Source organism: Myiozetetes cayanensis, unplaced genomic scaffold (genome assembly GCF_022539395.1).
Source record: "Myiozetetes cayanensis isolate MyiCay16 unplaced genomic scaffold, myiCay2020 scf4, whole genome shotgun sequence".
In the NCBI taxonomy this organism is placed as follows: Eukaryota; Metazoa; Chordata; class Aves; order Passeriformes; family Tyrannidae; genus Myiozetetes; species Myiozetetes cayanensis.
This window is the reverse complement of record NW_026087631.1, coordinates 48,856,564-48,875,694: the sequence shown is the minus strand read 5'-3', so window position 1 is coordinate 48,875,694 and position 19,131 is coordinate 48,856,564. Positions and strand designations below refer to the sequence as shown.

Sequence of the window (19,131 nt, the reverse complement as noted above, 5' to 3'; positions counted from 1 at the left end):
AGTTGTGTGAATAAGACCAGATGGTCTAAAAATATTCCTTTAATAAGTATGTACCAACAGAAATTTCCCTATAAAATACTTAATTTTATTAGTGAAATGGTACCAAGGATAACAAGCACAGAAACAATCTCTTTGCTCTACGCTAGACATCATAAATAAGACAGCCGATGTTGTAAGACACAATCCTTCATTCTTCCTGTAAGCACAGAGATTTGTTATTCTCTTATCAGAATTAGCTGCTTACCAGCCAACAGTATGTGGCTTAAAGATCACAAAATCTTCTAAAAAATGAAGTGATTAAGCAGTTTCACAATCAAAGTGATCTGATTACCTTAGGAATTGGACACATTTTTGTTCCCTGTAACATGCTCTCCTTCCCCCCACTGAAAGAATTAACTATGCAAAAGAAAAGTTTAACAAATAAAAAGCAAACAGACAATATATTATTATTTTTTTATTTCAACTGAAATAACACTTCCCATGAGGTAAGGCAATTAAGTAATTCCATTGCATTAAGTTGTAGTAAAAATAATCTACTCCACTTTAGGTATAATTATGTCTTAGAAGTATGACTTTTCAGAAATCTCATGTAACCAATTAAATTAGTTCAGAGAACACAAGCCACGTTTTACCTTGACAAAAATATTTCGTCATTCTCTTCTTACATGCTTTCTTCCCAAAGAATGAAAAAAAAATCTTTACTATGTAAGCCCTGTGTAAATTTAACTTTCTTCCCCAAATTATTTATCCCCCACTGCTTTGCAAACAACTCCTTCTACATCACCCTACAGGTATCAGAGAAGATGATCAAGAGGTAACAATTAAGGCCATCCAAATGTAGATTACATGTCTTAAGGGTTTTCTTGATGCAGGTGATCAGAATATGGTTTACATTGAGCTACTACTTTTGTACAGTGGTAGTCCCCATACTGCATCTTTGCTCTCATATATAAATCTCCTTTAAGAATAAAAAATAAAAGTAAAATGGAGCTTCATTATTTTAACAAGTGAACCAAACAACCGTTCTGACAAATCACTTGCATCCTTGTCTACAGTATGGTGGTGGCAAAATAGCAAGAGAGATCATATAAGGTTTAGCTGAAAATGTTTAACAGCACATATACATTTCTAGAAAATATCACATTTCAAGAAGGCACTAAAGCTTCTGCTTGTGCTCCCATATTTTTTAACCGAAGAAATAAAATTATTTCCTTAATGGCACCTGTACTATTTGCAGCTTAACAGACACACTGCAGTACATCCTAAAACAAAGCTTTAAGTTCTGATAATACCATACTCGTGCTCACTTCTCTAAGGACAATGAAAACAACAAAACAAACCAATCCCAAAATAACCCAGTAAGATAACCAAATATCTGTAACATGGCAATGTTCCTTATAGGAACAGAAAAAGAGCATGCATTGTTCAAATACTTTAAAAGAAATATTAATTTTAGGGATATTAGTAAAAAACCTGTTTTAAATAATAAACCCGAATAATCTCAAGCAGTGAGCAAATGAAAAACATACTAGTTCTTGGGTACTTAACATAAGATAAAACTGTGTTTATGTTTAAAATTCCTTTCCCTACAGTTGTCATTTACAAGGAAAGAAGGTGTGTACATTTATGCACCATTTTCAAGCACATCAAACATTACACACTGGGATTTTTTAACCCACAGGGCAAAACAACACAAAAGTCATCAACAAGCAGTATTTTAAACAACCCTCAATGCATATCTTCAGCTTTTTGGGGGAAGTACAGGTTTACATCTTTCAGTTTCTACTTATTTATAACAGCTTATAGCAAAACATATGATTTTACAAGTAACTACAGCCATCATGGAAATGCATGGATTTTCAGAGATGAATAGTTCTGATGGCATCTGCCTTTTCATGGTATAATGACTGGTCCGTGCTCTCTTGCTTTACAGCAAGAAGACAACAAAGCTATCACAAGAATTGTAGGAACTACTAAGTACTATCAACACGGTCAGGTTGATTGCTTTGACATTTTCTTCCTCATTCTGGGAAATAAGATGCTTTGGATTTCATTCCTTAGTTGAATCACAAGTTCATTCTTTGCTTTAAACCTCTTCCATTTTAATTGAGAGGCTTTCTTCATTTGGTTGACAGTTCCCATTCTGTTGTAGTTTGACTTCATCTGTCCTTTGTGTATCTCTATTGTCTACTTCCTTGTCAGTTTCTGAATTCTGATCCTCTTTGTTATCTTTCTCCTACCAAAGATAAAATAATTTTACAAAAAAATTTTTCTTAGTATTCAACGATATGACTTCCAATCAACTCTTGGTGATTTTACTGTCTCAATTTTTACACGCCTATCCTGTCTCTGCAATTTTTAGAATAGCGGGTGTGAGCTTCTTTGCCACTTGTTTTTTTAAATAAGCTTTCTTTTCAATTGGCTGAAGTTAGGCACTCATACCAACCCGTCATCCTAGAAATCACTGCTATAAAGTGATGTCTTTATTATCTATATTCTGAAAAAACAGAGCAAGCAGTACCTATGAGAAACAGCTCCAGAAATCAAGATTTTACCACATTTTTAAAATAAAACAGGGCTAAATTTTTTCTTTCCTATTTTTTTCCAGGTATCTGATGCATTTTAACAGAGTTCTTGGGTAAGATCCTTAAGCTTTGTAGAGTCACATAAATCAGCTCTTTTATAACATTTGTATAATTCTGAGCACAACAAACTACTCTTTAAAGCATGCTGGTATTCAAATTCTAAGATTAAGCAGTTTGAAGATGTTTCTTTTCTTAACTGCAGCACCTTCTCTTTTGCTGCCTACTTACAAAGGCAGGCAGCCAGCCAATTCCTAACATAAGGAAAGAGATACAAAACCCAGTGTTTCTATATACTACTATAGGTCCAGTATAGTTCTAACATGGAGACTTATCAAACTGGCCCAATCACCCCAATTGCAGGTCTCCAAGTAGCAAAAACTAAACCCAAATAGTAATAATTTCATAAGGAAAACAGAAGGAGTAAAAGAACAGTGGATGAAAAGAAAGGAAAAGGAGGGAGGGAGTTTCAGTAATGGCTTCACTGCCACCACTTTAGTCTGTTGATTATTTGGGTGACACAAGCTTACCTTCAAAGTAGTGGTGCTTTTGTCAGATTTTTCCTTTCCATCTTTTTCTTTACTACTTTTTTTCTTGGAGGTGGAACATTCTCTTTCTCTTCTTTCATTATTTGTATCTCTTTCTCTTTTTTTTTCTTTCTTGTTTCTGTTTCAGAAAATTTTCAGTCAAATTAGGATTTGATCAAACTTCAAACTATTTGACTATCAACTTAAACTCTTTGCTGTGCATTTTAAAAAAAATCCTAAAATGTAACAGAAAAACCTTTCATAAAGGCAAGAGGATTTTTTGACTTGAAGAGAGGTTAAGAGTGCAAGTGATGAGTACACACTGTATTTGCCAAGCAAAAAGTAAACTGATCTCTATCAGATCAAGGGGTTTTATCATTTTGAAGCAAATTCGCATTGCTGATTGATTTGAAACTCTCCCACTGAACACCATACCAAAGCTGAAATCCACTAAGGTTTTGGGTTGGTTTTAAATTAAAACTGAATCATATTGACTAATTGTAATCATCTGAGATGCTAAGTGCAAAGGCAATAAAACAAGTATTATAAATCCTGACTTCTTTACTGATCACTAACTTTTATGTTTACATCAAACTGACCTTCTGGGGGAAGGAGTTCGTGAAGACTTTCTCTTTGCTGTTTTCGATGTTTTAGGAGACTTGGAAGGACTTCTACTCTTCCTTTTACGCCTTTCTCTACAGGACCAAGAAATTCAAGATCATCAAAATCCCAAAATAATTTACTCAGAAACCAGATAAAAGGAGAAAGCTCATAAATGATCTAACACATCCACTGTGCAAGTATCCCTGAATTTAACATTATAAATCACCAACAATATAAGAACTGTACAAAGAAAAAAAACACTTTTTGTATGTGCCAGTTTGGTGGGGAAGGCAAGGGCTTAAAAAGAAAAAAGGTTGTACCCTTTCAACTGCTATTTTTTTTAATCATCACATGCTTGATAACAATGGAAACACACTGAATTCACTAATCCTGTATTAACTAAGAGTTTCCTCAGTCAGGAAAAGAATTCAGTTGAATGAAGTGCCATATTAAGACAAAGGCATAACTTGAGCAATATGAAATTCAAAACGTAACATTACAACCTGAAGACCACTGAAACTTCAGGTTAACCTGACTGAAATTTAATTTATGAATGAAATTTAATACATGGGCTAGAATTCCTGTTGGTTCAGAAGAAAACTGTTCACAATTAATCCCAAGCTGTTGTCAAAATCAGAATGAATAAGCAAATATTTATTATTTTTCTAGTGCTTCTTGCTCAGCAAACAGAATGCTATCATTCTATATTGCACAGAAGAGCTTGTATGTTACAGAACAGCTGTTTTACATAGCTGGAGTTTGATCCTGAATAGAACAAAACCTTAAATAACTGGTTGCAAACATGCTGAGGCACATGTTGAAGCAAAAACTACTCTAGTAAAGCTTGATTCCACATAAATGCAGAACCTATTTTTGACAAAATAAGATCATTTTCTTCTATCAACACTTCATAGAGCAGGAAAACCAGATTAGAAGAACCATCAAAGAAAAATAGTAAAGTTAAAAACTAACTTCTAGATATGACACAAAAGCTACACTTACACATACTAACTTTTTCAGTTCACACCATTAGAGGTAGCTATTTAAACCTTAAGTACTTAGAAAAGCCAAGAAATCAACAGTAATTAGATAAATTCCAGAAGAATGTATTAAGTTATGTCTAGTGTCACTATCTGAATTGATAGTCTGACAGTATTATTTACCTTGACTGTCCTGACTTCGGTCAGGAGAGAGTTAATTTTCTTTCTAGTAATTGGTTACAGTGATGTGTTTTGGATTGTTCTGACAATGCAGTGATGTTTTAGTTGCTGCTCAGGGACTTTTCAGTTTCCCATGTTCTGCCAGCAACCAGGTCCACAAGACTCCGGGAGAGAGCATGGCCAGGAGAGCTGACCCAAACTGGCCAAAGGGATATTCCATACCATAAGTGCAAGTTGGCCAGGAGCTGCTGATTGCCCTGGATGATGGGCTGGTCATCGTTTGGTGGACGGTGAGAGATTGTGTTGTACGCCACTGGTTTGTCTGGGATTTTATTCCTCTCCCTCTCCTTCCTATTACAGTTATTATTGTTGTTATAATTATTATTTCAATTACCAAAATGTTCTTTCTCAAGCCCTGTGACCCACAGCTGGACAGAGTGGGAAAAGGTTGAGCAAGGAAGGGGCTCGTGCAGGAACAAAGAAAGTCCAGAAACAACTGTCGTAAACCCATATGAGCTCACTCCCAGTCTCCCTTCCCCTGCTGGGGCTGGAGAGGGTATCTATCAGGAAAGAAAGAAAATCTCCAGCACTCTACCAAGAAGGCACATAACTCTCTCCCAGCCAAAACCAAGACAGGGACCTTCTGAAGCTGCACCAGGACCAGATTTCTTAAGTATTTTGTTCAATAAGTTTTTAAGTTCGATTTCCTCTCTGGTAAACAAAAATATAAAGTTGTTGGAAACATAGAGCAGATAAACACAATCACTGATGGGTTGTTCACTAATTAATAAACATCTCATTTTGAAAATTTCCATATTTACCATCATTTTTTTTGAAATAATTATATCAGAAACTGATCACTCTGATAGTGTTCTCCCACTTTGGTAACATCAAATACAACCCTGCTTTATTTTGCTTTCCAGCATACATAGCTGTGAGTAACCAAGTACTTCAGTAATTGTGGTCAAACTAGAAACTGTTTCTTCATGAAATATAATTTTAATTTTCTGCTTTTCTCATTTCAAGTTGAAGAACTACAGCTGTGTCTCACTGCATTTGTTCCCACTTCTATTACATTTGTCTTCAAAAAGATTTTTGTGCACCTATTTCATTAGTGCTCTTACACAATACTAATATAGCAAAATTCAGGAAAAAGCAAGTCTGACTACTTTCAGAGTGATACTGTGTCTCCTAATCATACACAGAAATAACATTCTGCACCTCCTCTGGTACTGCTGGTTCTGCTAGCCTGTAAGTCAGTTGGAAAGGCAGTCAGATCATTCTCTTCCCCTGGTCTGTCTCTTCCTTCAGCTAGGAATCACAAATAACCACTTTATTTCCAGTACTTGCACACTCAGCTGCCACCTAGTTCTTAAAAAGTTCTGTATGTCCTATACCACCTTCAACTCTTCTCCAAAAAGATGAAGACTATTTGTCCAATATTTTACACTCATCAGGTAAATGATCAGCAGTCAGTGCTATACTGTAAATTCAGGCAACTGAAATGCCAATTTGCTGAATAATCTTCTCCAGAAAGGTCTGTAACCATTTCAACTTGGCAATGTCAGTCACTAAAGTACCTTCCTTGACTTGCTCACAACACTGCTGGCCTTCTCAGCTGCAAAGACCCGCAGGTCCTTTGCTGCCAGTCAGCCTTCCATCCAGTCAGTCCCCATGCTGTACTGCTGCAATGATGTCATTCCTGCCTGGGCGCAGGAAAGGTCCTTTCTCTTTGTTCAACTGCATGAGATGACTATCAGCCCATCTGCCCCATCTGCTGAGGTTTCTCTAAATGGCAGAACACTCCCGTGGTGGACCAGCTTCTCCCCACAGTCGGTTCTCTATTGTTTGCAATTTGCTGAGGGTGTAATCTGTCCCACTATCTAAGCCACCAATAATAGCGGTGGCCAATTCAATCAGCACTGGCCTCAGTACTGATACTCTAAGGACAATGTTATGTCTGAAGAAAAAAAAAATTGTACATCTATACTAAAAAATGTATTTTCTTATTCTCCATCTTCAAAAGAACACTGTCCTTGTGTAGCAATATCTAGTATAAAAACCAGTAACTTCATACCAGAGTAGGGGTTTGTTCTTTGCCTCCACTAGAAGAGATGCTAGATTAGAAAATTCTAATTTTCACTGGATTCTTTGCTCAATTACTTGGCACTGTAGCCTTCCATAACACCTTCATAACCAGTAAGATGCTTAATAATTGTTGCAGAATTTTTGGTAACATCCAGCTAACTACACTCGCAACTTGGTATTAGGACCCTGGTCTTCCACTAATGTTTTTATATAAGCTACATATTGTGAAAATCTAATTCAACTGCTGAGGCCTACAGACAGAAAATACATTTTCAAAGCTAACAGAAGCACCTCTACTCTATGTACATCTTCAACCCATTAAAATAGGAAGCTGCGTATGCTTAAAGAAACAGTATTTTGCCCATAATCCTCTAAAACAACATGGACAATTCATATAACACAAATAGAATACTCAGAAAACACGATACAATTTTTTGCCTTCTATGAACTCTGCACTCATGAATTTTGAAGACTATAGGAATTCTGCTTTTGTTTAGTGAAATTATTATAATACATAAAACTTTTCCTAATTCATCCAGCATTTCAGTATCTCAAGGTAACAAATCTAACACAATAGTACTGAACTCCGTAATTCCTGAGGTCTCAGAAAGCACCTTAAACATCAAAGCTTCTGAACTCAGCTGCAATGTTTTTAGATTACGCCTGAGTTTAACCATTTAGAGAGTGATTATAAAATCACAGCCTCCTTGTGCTGTACTGAATGTAACCAGACTTTTACCTACTTAAGCTTGCCTCAGCTTCCCTGCAACAGCTACATTATTGTTTTCCTGTTTAACTTGTACCTGGCCATCTAATCAGCTAAACAAGGTATCTATATCTTCCAACTGAATATTCACCTTATGAAAGGTTAGTCAGTTAGATATTCCTGCCTCCTGAAGTTTAGCCATCCAGCCAGGAAGTAGCAAATACTATCAAACAACTGTTTGCACGATCTACTGACCAACACCGTGCAGTATGTAACTAACAAAAGAACTATGTAACAGGGACTCAGATTTTCATCAGGGCAAAGATCATATGTGATGCTGGTCAGAACTTTCACCTGCTTGCAATACATAAAAATGGCACAAGAATCACTACTTACTGTCCTCAAGGACTATACTGTATGGTTATGTGAAAATCAAGCATCAGCAGCCCAACATGAAACCATGTTCCCTCAGGCATCATACAGAGTTTTTTGTAATAGATTTTACTTTAAAGGAAAATCAGAAAACCACAAATAATACAAATTTATTCAGTAAGAGACATGGTGAAATCAATACATAAAAGTTAGGATGGCGCCTCACTGAACTGACAAATCAAAAAAAGCATGAAAAATTCTAAACAAACCTGCTGGAGCTACGAGATCTTCTTGAAGAGCTATAGCTTCTTGGGGGTGTTCTGGATCTCTTATCTTTCTTCTTTTTATCATCTCTCTCCTTTTCTCTTTCTCGTTCTTTCTCCTTATCCCCATCTTTTTCCTTTTCTTTGTCCCTGTCCTTCTCTTTGTCCTTATCTCCCTCTCTGTCCTTCTCTCCTTTCTCAGTATCTTCTTTTTCTTTGTTCGGGTCTACCTCTTCCTTGTCTTTTTCCTTCTCTTTTTCTTTTTCCTTGTCCTTGTCCCTGTCTCTGTCTTTGTCCTTATCCTTGTCCCTATCTTTCTCTCGGGCTCTTTCTCTATCTTTGCTTCGCTCTTTATCTCTCTCCTTGTCCTTGTCTCTGTTTCTCTCTTTATCTCGCTCTCTTTCCCTGTCTTTGTCTCGGTCCCTATCCTTCTCCTTGTCTCGGTCTCTCTCTTTTTCTTTGACCTTTTCCTTGATCTTTTCTTTGTCTCTTTTCTTGTCCCTGTGAAAAGCCAAACACAAACCCATTAATTCATCTTTGAACTTTCCAATTAAAATTCCAACTAACTTTTAGTATACATTAAGACAAAGTTTGCGACTCTGTTGAAAAATAGTAACTCTTCAATATTTTAATCTTCCATCCGTGTTTACCATGAGCAAAAGGTTATATGGCTAGGATATTTTGGAAATCAAATTGGAGAAGGGGAAGCCAAAATCAAATCAAACCACTATCTTCCAAGTGATGTTATGATGTTTGACAAAATATGTCTCTTCACCTCACAGTTATGTAACTATATATACATCAATTTCCTATATTTTCTTAGGAGTAAGACAAACTCTACAATCTGTAAATCCATTCTTTATTTAAAAGTGTGTCCACATAAAATGGGCCTCAGATTAACCACTCCCAAATGAATAAGACCGAAGTCTTTATTCTACGTGTTCTTGCACACAGATATCCTTGAACTGAAGCCCAACAACAATAAATATATAGAAATAAAAAGAAAACAGGGATAAAATTTCACCAGATTCCCTCAAAAAGAAAATATAAGATCAAAATTCAATCAAGACAATTCAACCATCTGCAATATCATTAGGAACTTGAAAATTATTGAAAAATTGCTAGTACCGCAAAACCAGAAGCGAGGAAAATACCTTCTTTGGGACAGGCATTCATAAAAAGAACAGTGAGGAAAATTCCAACCCATGTTCTAGTCATCAAGTCAAACAAAAATTTATTAGCTCACAGCTTTGGCTAGAAGATTACATTTTAGTATAGGATTATTTGAAAGTGCAAGACTCCATCTTTCCTCTCTAGCACAGAGAGAAAAGAACACTTGTTCACACAGAGAAATTGGGAGAAAGCATAAGAGGAGAAGTTGACTAGCAGGCCTTTACATGTCAAAAAGAACCAGACTAACAGAAGTTGCTCTGTGTACTGGTATTAGTATCTATTCTAGATTCTTATAGATCCTAAACGAGATGTCTTCACACATGAAAGAACCTAAGTTCTGCCCTCACCTTCTCTCAAAGTGAGGAAGCGTTTGACTCTATCTTCTCAACTACTAATAAACAGTAGACTGTTGTATGCTCTCTGACCTGACAACTTTGATTCCCAAAAAGTTCTGGCAAATCCTTCTTCAGGAGTCTCAGAGAAGGAATGCATCATAAAGACAAAACAGCATACAGTCCCTGCAATACTAAAGAACCTCCCAAGAAGTGCATTCCAGTTAATTTATCACAGAGATTTCACTGGATGTGCTCCTTCCAGTGAGCAGATGTCTCAAGAAGCTCCAGACAACAGCAAAAGAGAATCAAAAAGACCCACCATTAAAACTCAGCTTATTTTCAGTGAGGCCCACAGATCTGCAGTTTTCAATTACCACAAAACTTCTTCCCTCAAAGAACACTAGGCAACTGCATAATGCAACTACAAAGCTCCCTTCAAATGAAGCAGGGGAATTACAGAGATGAAACAGAAAGAAAGCACCAAGATATCTAGTCAAGAAGCTACTTCCCTAGGCACTTTTGGTTTGAGATCATTCAGTACTTCATCCCTCAGAAAATTATGTTGTTATCTTGTTGGAATTTCACATAATAATTTAGACAACCAGACATAAAAACTAATAGGCCAGATAAAGTATAGATGTAATACATTCTGAAATATAAATATGCCATGTAACAGACACGTGCATTTGTTCCTGCTGTTCGGCATATGATAAAGTCAGAGGTGAAAAACAAAAGATCATGCACAAAAACTTCATATATTCTCAGAATATGGGATACCAAGGTCATTTTGAATTCAATCTTCTCAACACATACGTATCGAAAAAGCATCATCTACTTTTTTGTGGCTTACACAAGCTACACAAAATATTCCTTATCTATTGGTTATAGTCTGAACTAGAGTTACCTATTTTCAGTCAGCTGGGATGTTGGTATAAAAGCAGACTAGACTATCAAAGTTCAGGTACCTCAGTGTGGTTGTTTAACTGCAGGCACCATCCAGGCTACTAGGAAGAAAATCATCCTAGCCAAGATCACTACACTCAGTACTAAAATTTACTTTGTCGTTTTTCCTACAGACAAGGTTCCACATTTTACGATCATCTAAAAGGTTTGTTAATTTTTTTTCCAAAAGCTCTATACTGTAAGCTAACAGTATCATTTCATGAAACAGAACTCACCGAGAACAAGAGCGACTTCTTGATTTTCGCCTTTCTGAAGATCTAGACCGTTTTTTCAGGGGACTTCTGGATCTGCGTCTGTCCTTGTGTCTTGAGAGAGATCTGTTGCCTGATCTACTTCTATATGAAGGATGTCAGAACAAAAATATTTTAATATTGGAATCTCATAAAAATGGGGTCAACCAGCATAGGAAAGTTTACATAAATCTTGCTTGACCACATACTACTATATAAATAATTACACTTTAGTAACATACTGTCTCAACAAACATTTTGCAAATATGGATGCTTTATGCTTCACCAGATGCACTCCTTTGAAACAACGAAACATTGAAGTTATACCCGTGTTTCATAACAATCTCCATGAACATTCTGGAAAATGTAAATCAATATAATTTACAAGAGCTGTCCTTATAAAATGACACTGCATAAAAAACTGTGATTTGCAATTTTTAGCAGTTTGTAAAAATAATTAGTTGCAGATTACTTCCTTTCCAGGCTCAGCCACTTATTGAAGTCTTTGTCAGTGAAGTAAGATGGCTCTGGCCACATCAGTGTTCTCCACTCCTACAATTTAAATTAATAAAAACCCCAAAAACCTGTGATTCAGCATTCAGTCAAGTTACCTTTCCAGTTAAGTGGATTTGTTAGCATGGATTGCAGCTATAAGAATTTCCAGGGAAAGAGCATTTACTACATGATAAATAAGGAACGTAAGTAGAGATACTCTGATAAAAAAAAAAAACAATTAAAGTCTTCTATAGATCTGATGAAGAAAACACTACTTTTACATTTTTTTCCAAAATATTCACTGTTTTTGGAAAATCATTTTCCCCAGAAAAGCAAAAATAAAGAGCTGAATCTGCACATTAAGTTTCATAACTTAGGCAGATTTCAGCCTACTCAGAGGACTGGTCCAGAGGGTACCTTGGGAAACAGCCTTTGAAAACAAAGGGGTCCAGGAGGGATGGACATGCTTCAAGAAGCAAGTCTTACACGCACAGGAGCAGGTTGTCCCAGTGTGCCCAAAGGCAAGTTGGCAGGGAAGATGGTCAGCCTGGCTGAACAAGAGATTTTAAAGGAAATTAGGGGAAAAAAGAGAGCTTACCCAGCATGGAATAAAGGGCTGGTTACTCATGAAGAGTTTAGGAATAGAGTTAGGTCATGTAGAAAGAAAAGTAGAGAGACAAAGTCACAATTTGCACTCCATCTTGCCACTTGTGTTAGGGATAACAAGAAGTGCTTCTACAAATACATCAGTAGCAAAAGGAGGGGCAAGGAAAATCTCCATTTTCTGTTGACATGGAGGGGAACATAGTTATCAAAGATGAGGATAAGGCTGAGGTATTTCACACCTTCTTTGCCTCAGTTTTCAACAGTAAGACAGGTTGCCCTCAGGACAACTGGCCTCCAGACTGACAGACAGAGACAGGAAGCTGAATAGCCACCCTGTAATCCAGGAGGAAACAGTGATCTGCTGAGCCCCTTGGATCCACACAAGTCTATGGAACCCACCCAAGGGTGATGAGGGAGCTGGCAGAAGAGCTCACCAAGCCGCTCTCCATCATTTACCAGCAGTCCTGGCTCTCTGGGGAGGTCCCAGATGACTGGAAGTTGGCGAATGTCACACCCATCCACAAAAAGGGCTGCAAGGAGGACCCAGGAAACTCCAGGCCTGTCAGCCTGACCTCAGTGCCTGGCAAGGTTATGGAGCAGATCATCCTGAGTGCAATCACACAGCACCTACAGGATGGACAAGGGATCAGAGCCAGCCAGTACGGGTTTAGGAGGGGCAGGTCCTGTTTGACCAACCTGATCTCCTTTTATGATCAGGTGACCCACCTGGTAGATGAGGGGAAGGCTGTGGATGTGGTCTATCTGGACTTCAGCAAAGCCTTTGACAACATCTCCCACAGCATTCTCCAGGAAAAGCTGGCAGCCCATGGCTTGGACAGGGGCACTCTGTGCTGGGTTAAGAACTGGCTGGAGGGCCGGGCCCAGAGAGTGCTGGTGAACGGGGCTGCATCCAGCTGGCAGCCGGTCACCAGTGATGTCCCCCAGGGATCAGTGCTGGGCCCAGTCCTGTTTAACATCTTTACTGATGATGTAAATGAGGGGATTGAGTCCATCATTAGCAAATTTGCAGACAACACCAAGTTGGGAGGGAGTGTCAATCTGCTGGAAGGCAGGAGGGCTCTGCAGAGGGACCTGGACAAACTGGATCTGATTCCAGAGGGATGAGTTTCAACAAGGCCAAGTGCCGGGTCCTGCACTTTGGCCACAACAACCCCCTGCAGCGCTACAGGCTGGGCACAGAGTGGCTGGAGAGCAGCCAGGCAGAAAGGGATCTGGGAGTTTGGATTGACAGGAAGCTGAACATGAGCCAGCAGTGTGCCCAGGTGGCCAAGAAGGCCAATGGCATCCTGGCCTGCATCAAGAACAGTGTGGCCAGCAGGAGCAGGGAAGTGATTTTTCCTGTGCACTCAGTGCTGGTGAGGCCACATCTGGAGTGCTGTGTCCAGTTCTGGGCCCCTCACTTCAGGAAGGATATTGAGGTGCTGGAGCAGGTCCAGAGAAGAGCAACAAAGCTGGGGAAGGGACTTGAGCACAAGTCCTATGAGGAGAGGCTGAGGGAGCTGGGGTTGTTTAGTCTGGAGAAGAGGAGGCTCAGGGGAGACCTCATCACTTTCTGCAACTCCCTGAGAGGAGGTTGTAGCCAGGTAGGGGTTGGTCTCTTCTCCCAGGCAACCAGTAGTAGGACAAGAGGGCACGGGCTTAAGCTGTGCCAGGGGCCATTTAGGTTGGATATTAGGAAAAAATTCTTTGCAGAGAGTAACACTGGAATGGGCTGCCCAGGGAATTGGTGAATTCTCTGTCCCTGGAGGTTTTTAAGATGAGACTGGATGTGGCATTTAGTGCCACTGGTCTAGTAACGGCGATGGTGTTGGATCAAGGGTTGGACTGGATGATCTCAGAGGTCTTTTCCAACCCAGCTGATTCTATGATTCTATAACCACGTAACTGGATACTCTGCCTGGGAGATTAAGGTACCATGAAGTTTAACTTATGAAAGACAGAAAGATCACATATATTTTATACTATATAAATCCTGAAGAACTGGGAGGTACAAAAAATACCAATTCCACCTATCTTCTGCAGCTTAAGACACACCAAGTAATACACAACAAGAGGAGGGGAAGCCATTGTTTACCTACAGCTTTGTTCTGCTTATCCAACACAGAAACAGAAACCAATACAAGGCCAATTAATGGCAACTGAATGAAAGCACAATCTTGAATAAATTTTAAGTCACAGAGAAGAAAACAATGTGTTTTATAAAAGAGTGAAGAGGGAAGCAGTAAGGACAGATTACTGTTGCACTTTTAAAGCCTGTACTTGTACCATATTTATTTGATAGTATGATTGATGATAACTCCTTCTGGCCAGCTTTTCTGTATATAAAAGAATCCTAATTGCCTTGTTAAAAGACATGCATGAAAGGATGCAACAGAGCTACTGCTGCAATAAGGACAACACCTTTTTAAAAGTGTAAGGAATCATTCTAAATGGAATCATTCCAAATTATTTTTTTTTTAATACTTAGCAAAGCCAAATATCTTTAGATTGATTACCTAAATGTTCAGAAGACATTCCTGACATTGCAAGGAGATGGATCACTTCAGGAAGTGTTTATAACTCTCACATAGGAACACTGTTTCACTCTTGGAAAAAATTTTAATTGGTATATTTCAAGGATGATCTAATAATTCTCTCTTATCCCATATTCCAAAGCCTGAAGTTCTTCAGATCTGAAGAAATGTAGCAATGCAAACAAAATCTGAAGAATGAAAAACTACCCCTAAACCCTTTTTCCTATATTTTAAAGACCGCAGCTTTACATTTACAGGATGGTAAATAAAACCACTGTATTTATTAACTCAGTGTTTAGAAGTTCAAGACAATATAAATTTTATACTAGCAAAAACAGTCAGCCTATCTGCTCAGGGTGTTACCAGTAAACTACATGCCCAATCCACCAAATGCAAGTTTCTTTTTAAAAGACAGGTCACAAAATGTAGTATGCTACATACTATAAGAAGTCCAAAGAAACAACAAAAATTGTTATGTTACATAGCACAGAAAGAGTCTTCTAGTGTGTTTTAACTGAAAGTAACCCTGAAAATATTTATTTAGAGGGAAAGAATATCTGTTCAGAGATAAAGTTCCTGGTAACTCTGATCTGCTGAGTGCAAGATGGTAATCTCTACAGTCTCTACTTGTCCTATAACTAAGAAACCTCAATAACAACCACCAAGCAAAAAAATCCCAAAACGATCTTAGTCTGAAACAAAAAACATACCTACCTGTGTTTTGAGTGTGATCTTTTCCTTCTAGATCGAGATTTTGAGCTAGACCTGGATTCTGAACGAGAATGGGAACGAGATCGACCGCCTTTTCTTTCACTGCTCTTTCCAGACTCTGAGAGGAAAAAATCACTTTGCAGTGTAAGCTCAGAACATTTAAAGATCCCAGTTAACAATCTGGCACAAGTGGAATGTACCACATCTAGTGCAAGGGGCCTACTCTCTGCACATCTTCCTTCTTTGCACATATCCTTCAGAAACATCCAAGAAAGTCATTGCATATACTCGTTGAGTGCAGCCATCCTGCAGCAGTACACATAAACCAGATAATTATAAACAGCTAGCTCTACTAAGAACAGGATTTATGTTGCTGCCACAAAGCATAAGAACATAACAAGTCTTCCTCCTGGTCTATTATTTAATATAATTATTTTTTTAAATAACCTGAGAAGAATAAATTTAGAGAGTATAATTTTAAAAATAAGCATAAAATATGTGATAATTAGTACTGTCTATACTTTTAGATATTTCAACGACTGTACAAAAGTTTTATTCCTCAAACACTGTTTCATGCAAGGAAGGAATGAACAGAACAGGGTGAAGATGATCCAAAAACCAGGAAGTCAACAGAAACCTTAATAGTGATCTTACCATGGTTCAGACTACAAGAAGACTACAGAAGCTGTTGCTTAACAGTGAAAAAATGTTAGAGCTATTTTTATTCCAACTCTAAAACATAACAGAAAACCCTCCTCCCCAAAAAACCCTCAAGACTCCACCCCATCTAATCTACATAAGACAACATCTGGGTTTGCTACTACAAAGAATGGCAAAAAGTTGCTAATGAAAAGAAGTAGGATCTCAACAGCACGTTTAGTAAGTTGAGAGCTTTTATGCTACGGTTTTGCAATCAAGTTTAAGTCAGCATAAATCAGCACTGGTATGTCTGTCTAACCTCTTAACACACAAACACCTTCCTCTTTGACTCTGCATCTTTGTCAACAGGGAAGGAAACAATCTGGATGAAAACAAGTCTTCTACAATATGTAAAGTTTTATCGCAGATTCATTTTCTGATCCCATTTGCTATGAGGATGCATACAGTCTTGAGCCAGCATGAAAGAGACAAAATTAACCTGCTGCAGATAAGGAAAGCACAATATTACTGCTTTCAGAACAAATGCTGATCATTAAACTATGGTACTCATGTGTACTAGAGAAGAAGAAAAAAAAAATAAAGTATTTTCCAAAGTTTCCAAGTACTCTGAACTTAAAAGGTGTCATCAGAGTATCAATTTGTAAAAATTTGTATTTTTGAAAACATTCATTGAACATGTATTTGAAAACAACATTTGATGAAATAAAAAGCTTCATTCCACTACTTTGTTGCATGAACAGAATTTTTATTATTCTTCTATTTTTTACCAACACATACTGAATACCTTTGAGTATCCTCTTCCTGTGTCTGAAAATGCTTTTAAAGTGTGTGCCAAGGAACACAGAGAATGTGTCTGTTAGCTAATGAACACAATATACCTACCTGGCTCAATAGCAGCAGATATGAAAGACTGGGCTTCCCTTACTCTCTTCATCACTTCTTCCAGCTCCTTAGCAGCAGCTTGTGGTGTCATTTCGGGAGGCTTCACTATTGCATTATTGGAGTGATTTATTCTAAGGAAAAATAAAAACATTTAATTCTTAAACACTTGAAAAGAAAAAATGAAAATCAAGTAAGAAAGAAAAACATCTCGTCTTCTATGTATGACAAAAAACTTTAAAGTTCAGCAAAACTACAGATTTGTGCTAATGCTCATTTTTTCCAAGTACCTGAATTATCTTTTATTGCTTTCAAATCTTAACCACTTTCAGAAAAAGGAAGCACAATATTTCTGTGTTACAGTATTTTTAGTAGAAGTCTAGAAAGCTATTTCTCTATTTCGTATAAAATTTCTATGCTAAAACCTAGTAATTGCATACACATCATACAGAAAACTTAGTACTAGAGGACTTTGCAGATTTTTCACTATATATTCACTACCTCAGGATTAAGAGAAATATATTTTACTCAATGCTACCCATATTATTCTAAGGGAAATTTATGTTAAACCTTGAAACTGGAATTGATAAGGTTGTTCCAGTTTAACATTAAGTTCTCGTACTGAAAAACTAGTCACAGCATTTTCCTATACATCAGAGTCCTACATGTATACATAAGGATACAAAGAAATCTCTCATTCAGTAGTCATATGGATAACTAATTTCTTACTTCAGTGGCCTGTCTCCAAACATAACTCCATTAAAGGCAAGAGCTCGAGGTACAGAATTTTGGTCAGCAAATTCCACAAAAGCAAATCGTGTTGGTTGAGTCTCATCACCTGCCATTCGCACAAATTTGACTTCTCCAACTTGCTTGAAGAATTCAAGCAGCTGATCTGCTGTTGTAGTCTAGAAAGAGTCAAAAAGTAAAATATATAACAAAAACAGCTTATACAATATATCAGGTAGTCTAAGAGTTACAGATTTTGGAATATCTCACCATTATTACACAGGTGGCATGAATTTAGTAATGTCACACTGTAAAAAAGACGTGTTTTTTCTTCCATTAATCTAAAGAATATTCTATGATTTAAAATAGTGCAGCCACAACCCCTTAGTTCTTCATCTAGATTAAAAAAAACACATTCGCACAGGATTTTGCACTTTTCAGGCAACTCATCTGAAATAATTGATGAGGAATTTCCTTATACACCTGCAGCCAAGTTGATTGTGACTTTGATTTTTGATCAACTAAAACAAGAATATCCAAACAATATTAAAAGACTTAGCTTTATCTGGTTTTCTATTATTTTTCAGTTTGTTTTATTATGATCAGTAGTACTTTTACACTCAGTAGCTACTTTAGCATCAAAAAACCCCAAAATGTAATACTTATACTGTTATCAGTCAAAAGCAAGTATTTTTCAAATAATTCAATCAAATGCTGAAAACACAAGTTGCTGACCAAAAGGTATTTATGCTAATTTTGCACTTCCCACTAGGACACATCACTCCATCTTACTAAGCAACTGCACAGTGCTGTGGGAAACAGTTACCATGATCTCATGACTTCTGAGGCACTGCTAACCTAACACAACTGGACATTTGACCAACACACACAACTGTTAAGTATGTTTCTTGAATTCAGCTACAGTGTGACTTCTCTGACAGAACGAATTCCAGAGCCTGGTCTGATTGGCACAGGAGCATTCAAAATATCATGAAGAGGTAATAAAATTGAGGGGCTTTTGTTTAAATTTGTGTTGCTGTTAACTAATGTAAAATCTTAAACAGATTAGAATTCATAAATTACAATTTCACACCTTCCATTAGTATTTCCACAACACAAAAACCCCAAAAAGCTACCTGGGAATTTAGGTTTCCAACATAGACCGTTCTCCTGATTTCATCAATTTTGGATGGATCCACATTTCCCATAATTGGTGGTTGTGGTATTTCTCCCAGTGCTGTAATGTTGGGGTCCAATGCTGCTGCTGGTATAGCCCCTAAAGTGCCAAGTGAAACACCGAGCTGGAAAACACAAAAACAGAATACACTTTGCAACCACGCACTGGCTTCTTCTGTGTAAAAACAGATCTAATAAAAATAGGCAATACTTCAAGATCACAGTACAGCAAGTTTTTTTACAGTACAAATATATACCCATAAATAACCTTCTATAGTTAAGATTTGCTGTGGTTATCAATTAACATCTTATCAAAGAAGTCTGGAAAGGGACCAGTGT

At 37.5% G+C, this 19,131-nt stretch overlaps 1 protein-coding gene across 4 annotated transcripts in view; it reads right to left on the bottom strand.

The window, feature by feature from the left end:
- Positions 1–441: 441 nt before the first annotated feature.
- The window catches only part of SREK1 (splicing regulatory glutamic acid and lysine rich protein 1), a 33,019-nt gene continuing 14,329 nt past the window's right edge, over positions 442–19,131 (bottom strand). For 3 of the 4 annotated variants that reach the window (XM_050330079.1, XM_050330080.1, XM_050330081.1), the window contains 9 exons: positions 18,753–18,917; positions 17,617–17,795; positions 16,891–17,021; positions 15,352–15,466; positions 10,988–11,107; positions 8,308–8,802; positions 3,709–3,804; positions 3,113–3,248; positions 442–2,236 (listed from right to left, as the gene is read on the bottom strand). In XM_050330079.1, the coding sequence (XP_050186036.1) occupies positions 2,087–2,236; positions 3,113–3,248; positions 3,709–3,804; positions 8,308–8,802; positions 10,988–11,107; positions 15,352–15,466; positions 16,891–17,021; positions 17,617–17,795; positions 18,753–18,917 (1,587 nt within the window). In that variant the 3' untranslated portion in view covers positions 442–2,086. The remainder of the gene's footprint in view (positions 2,237–3,112; positions 3,249–3,708; positions 3,805–8,307; positions 8,803–10,987; positions 11,108–15,351; positions 15,467–16,890; positions 17,022–17,616; positions 17,796–18,752; positions 18,918–19,131) is intronic. The other variant, XM_050330082.1, reaches the window with a different exon arrangement.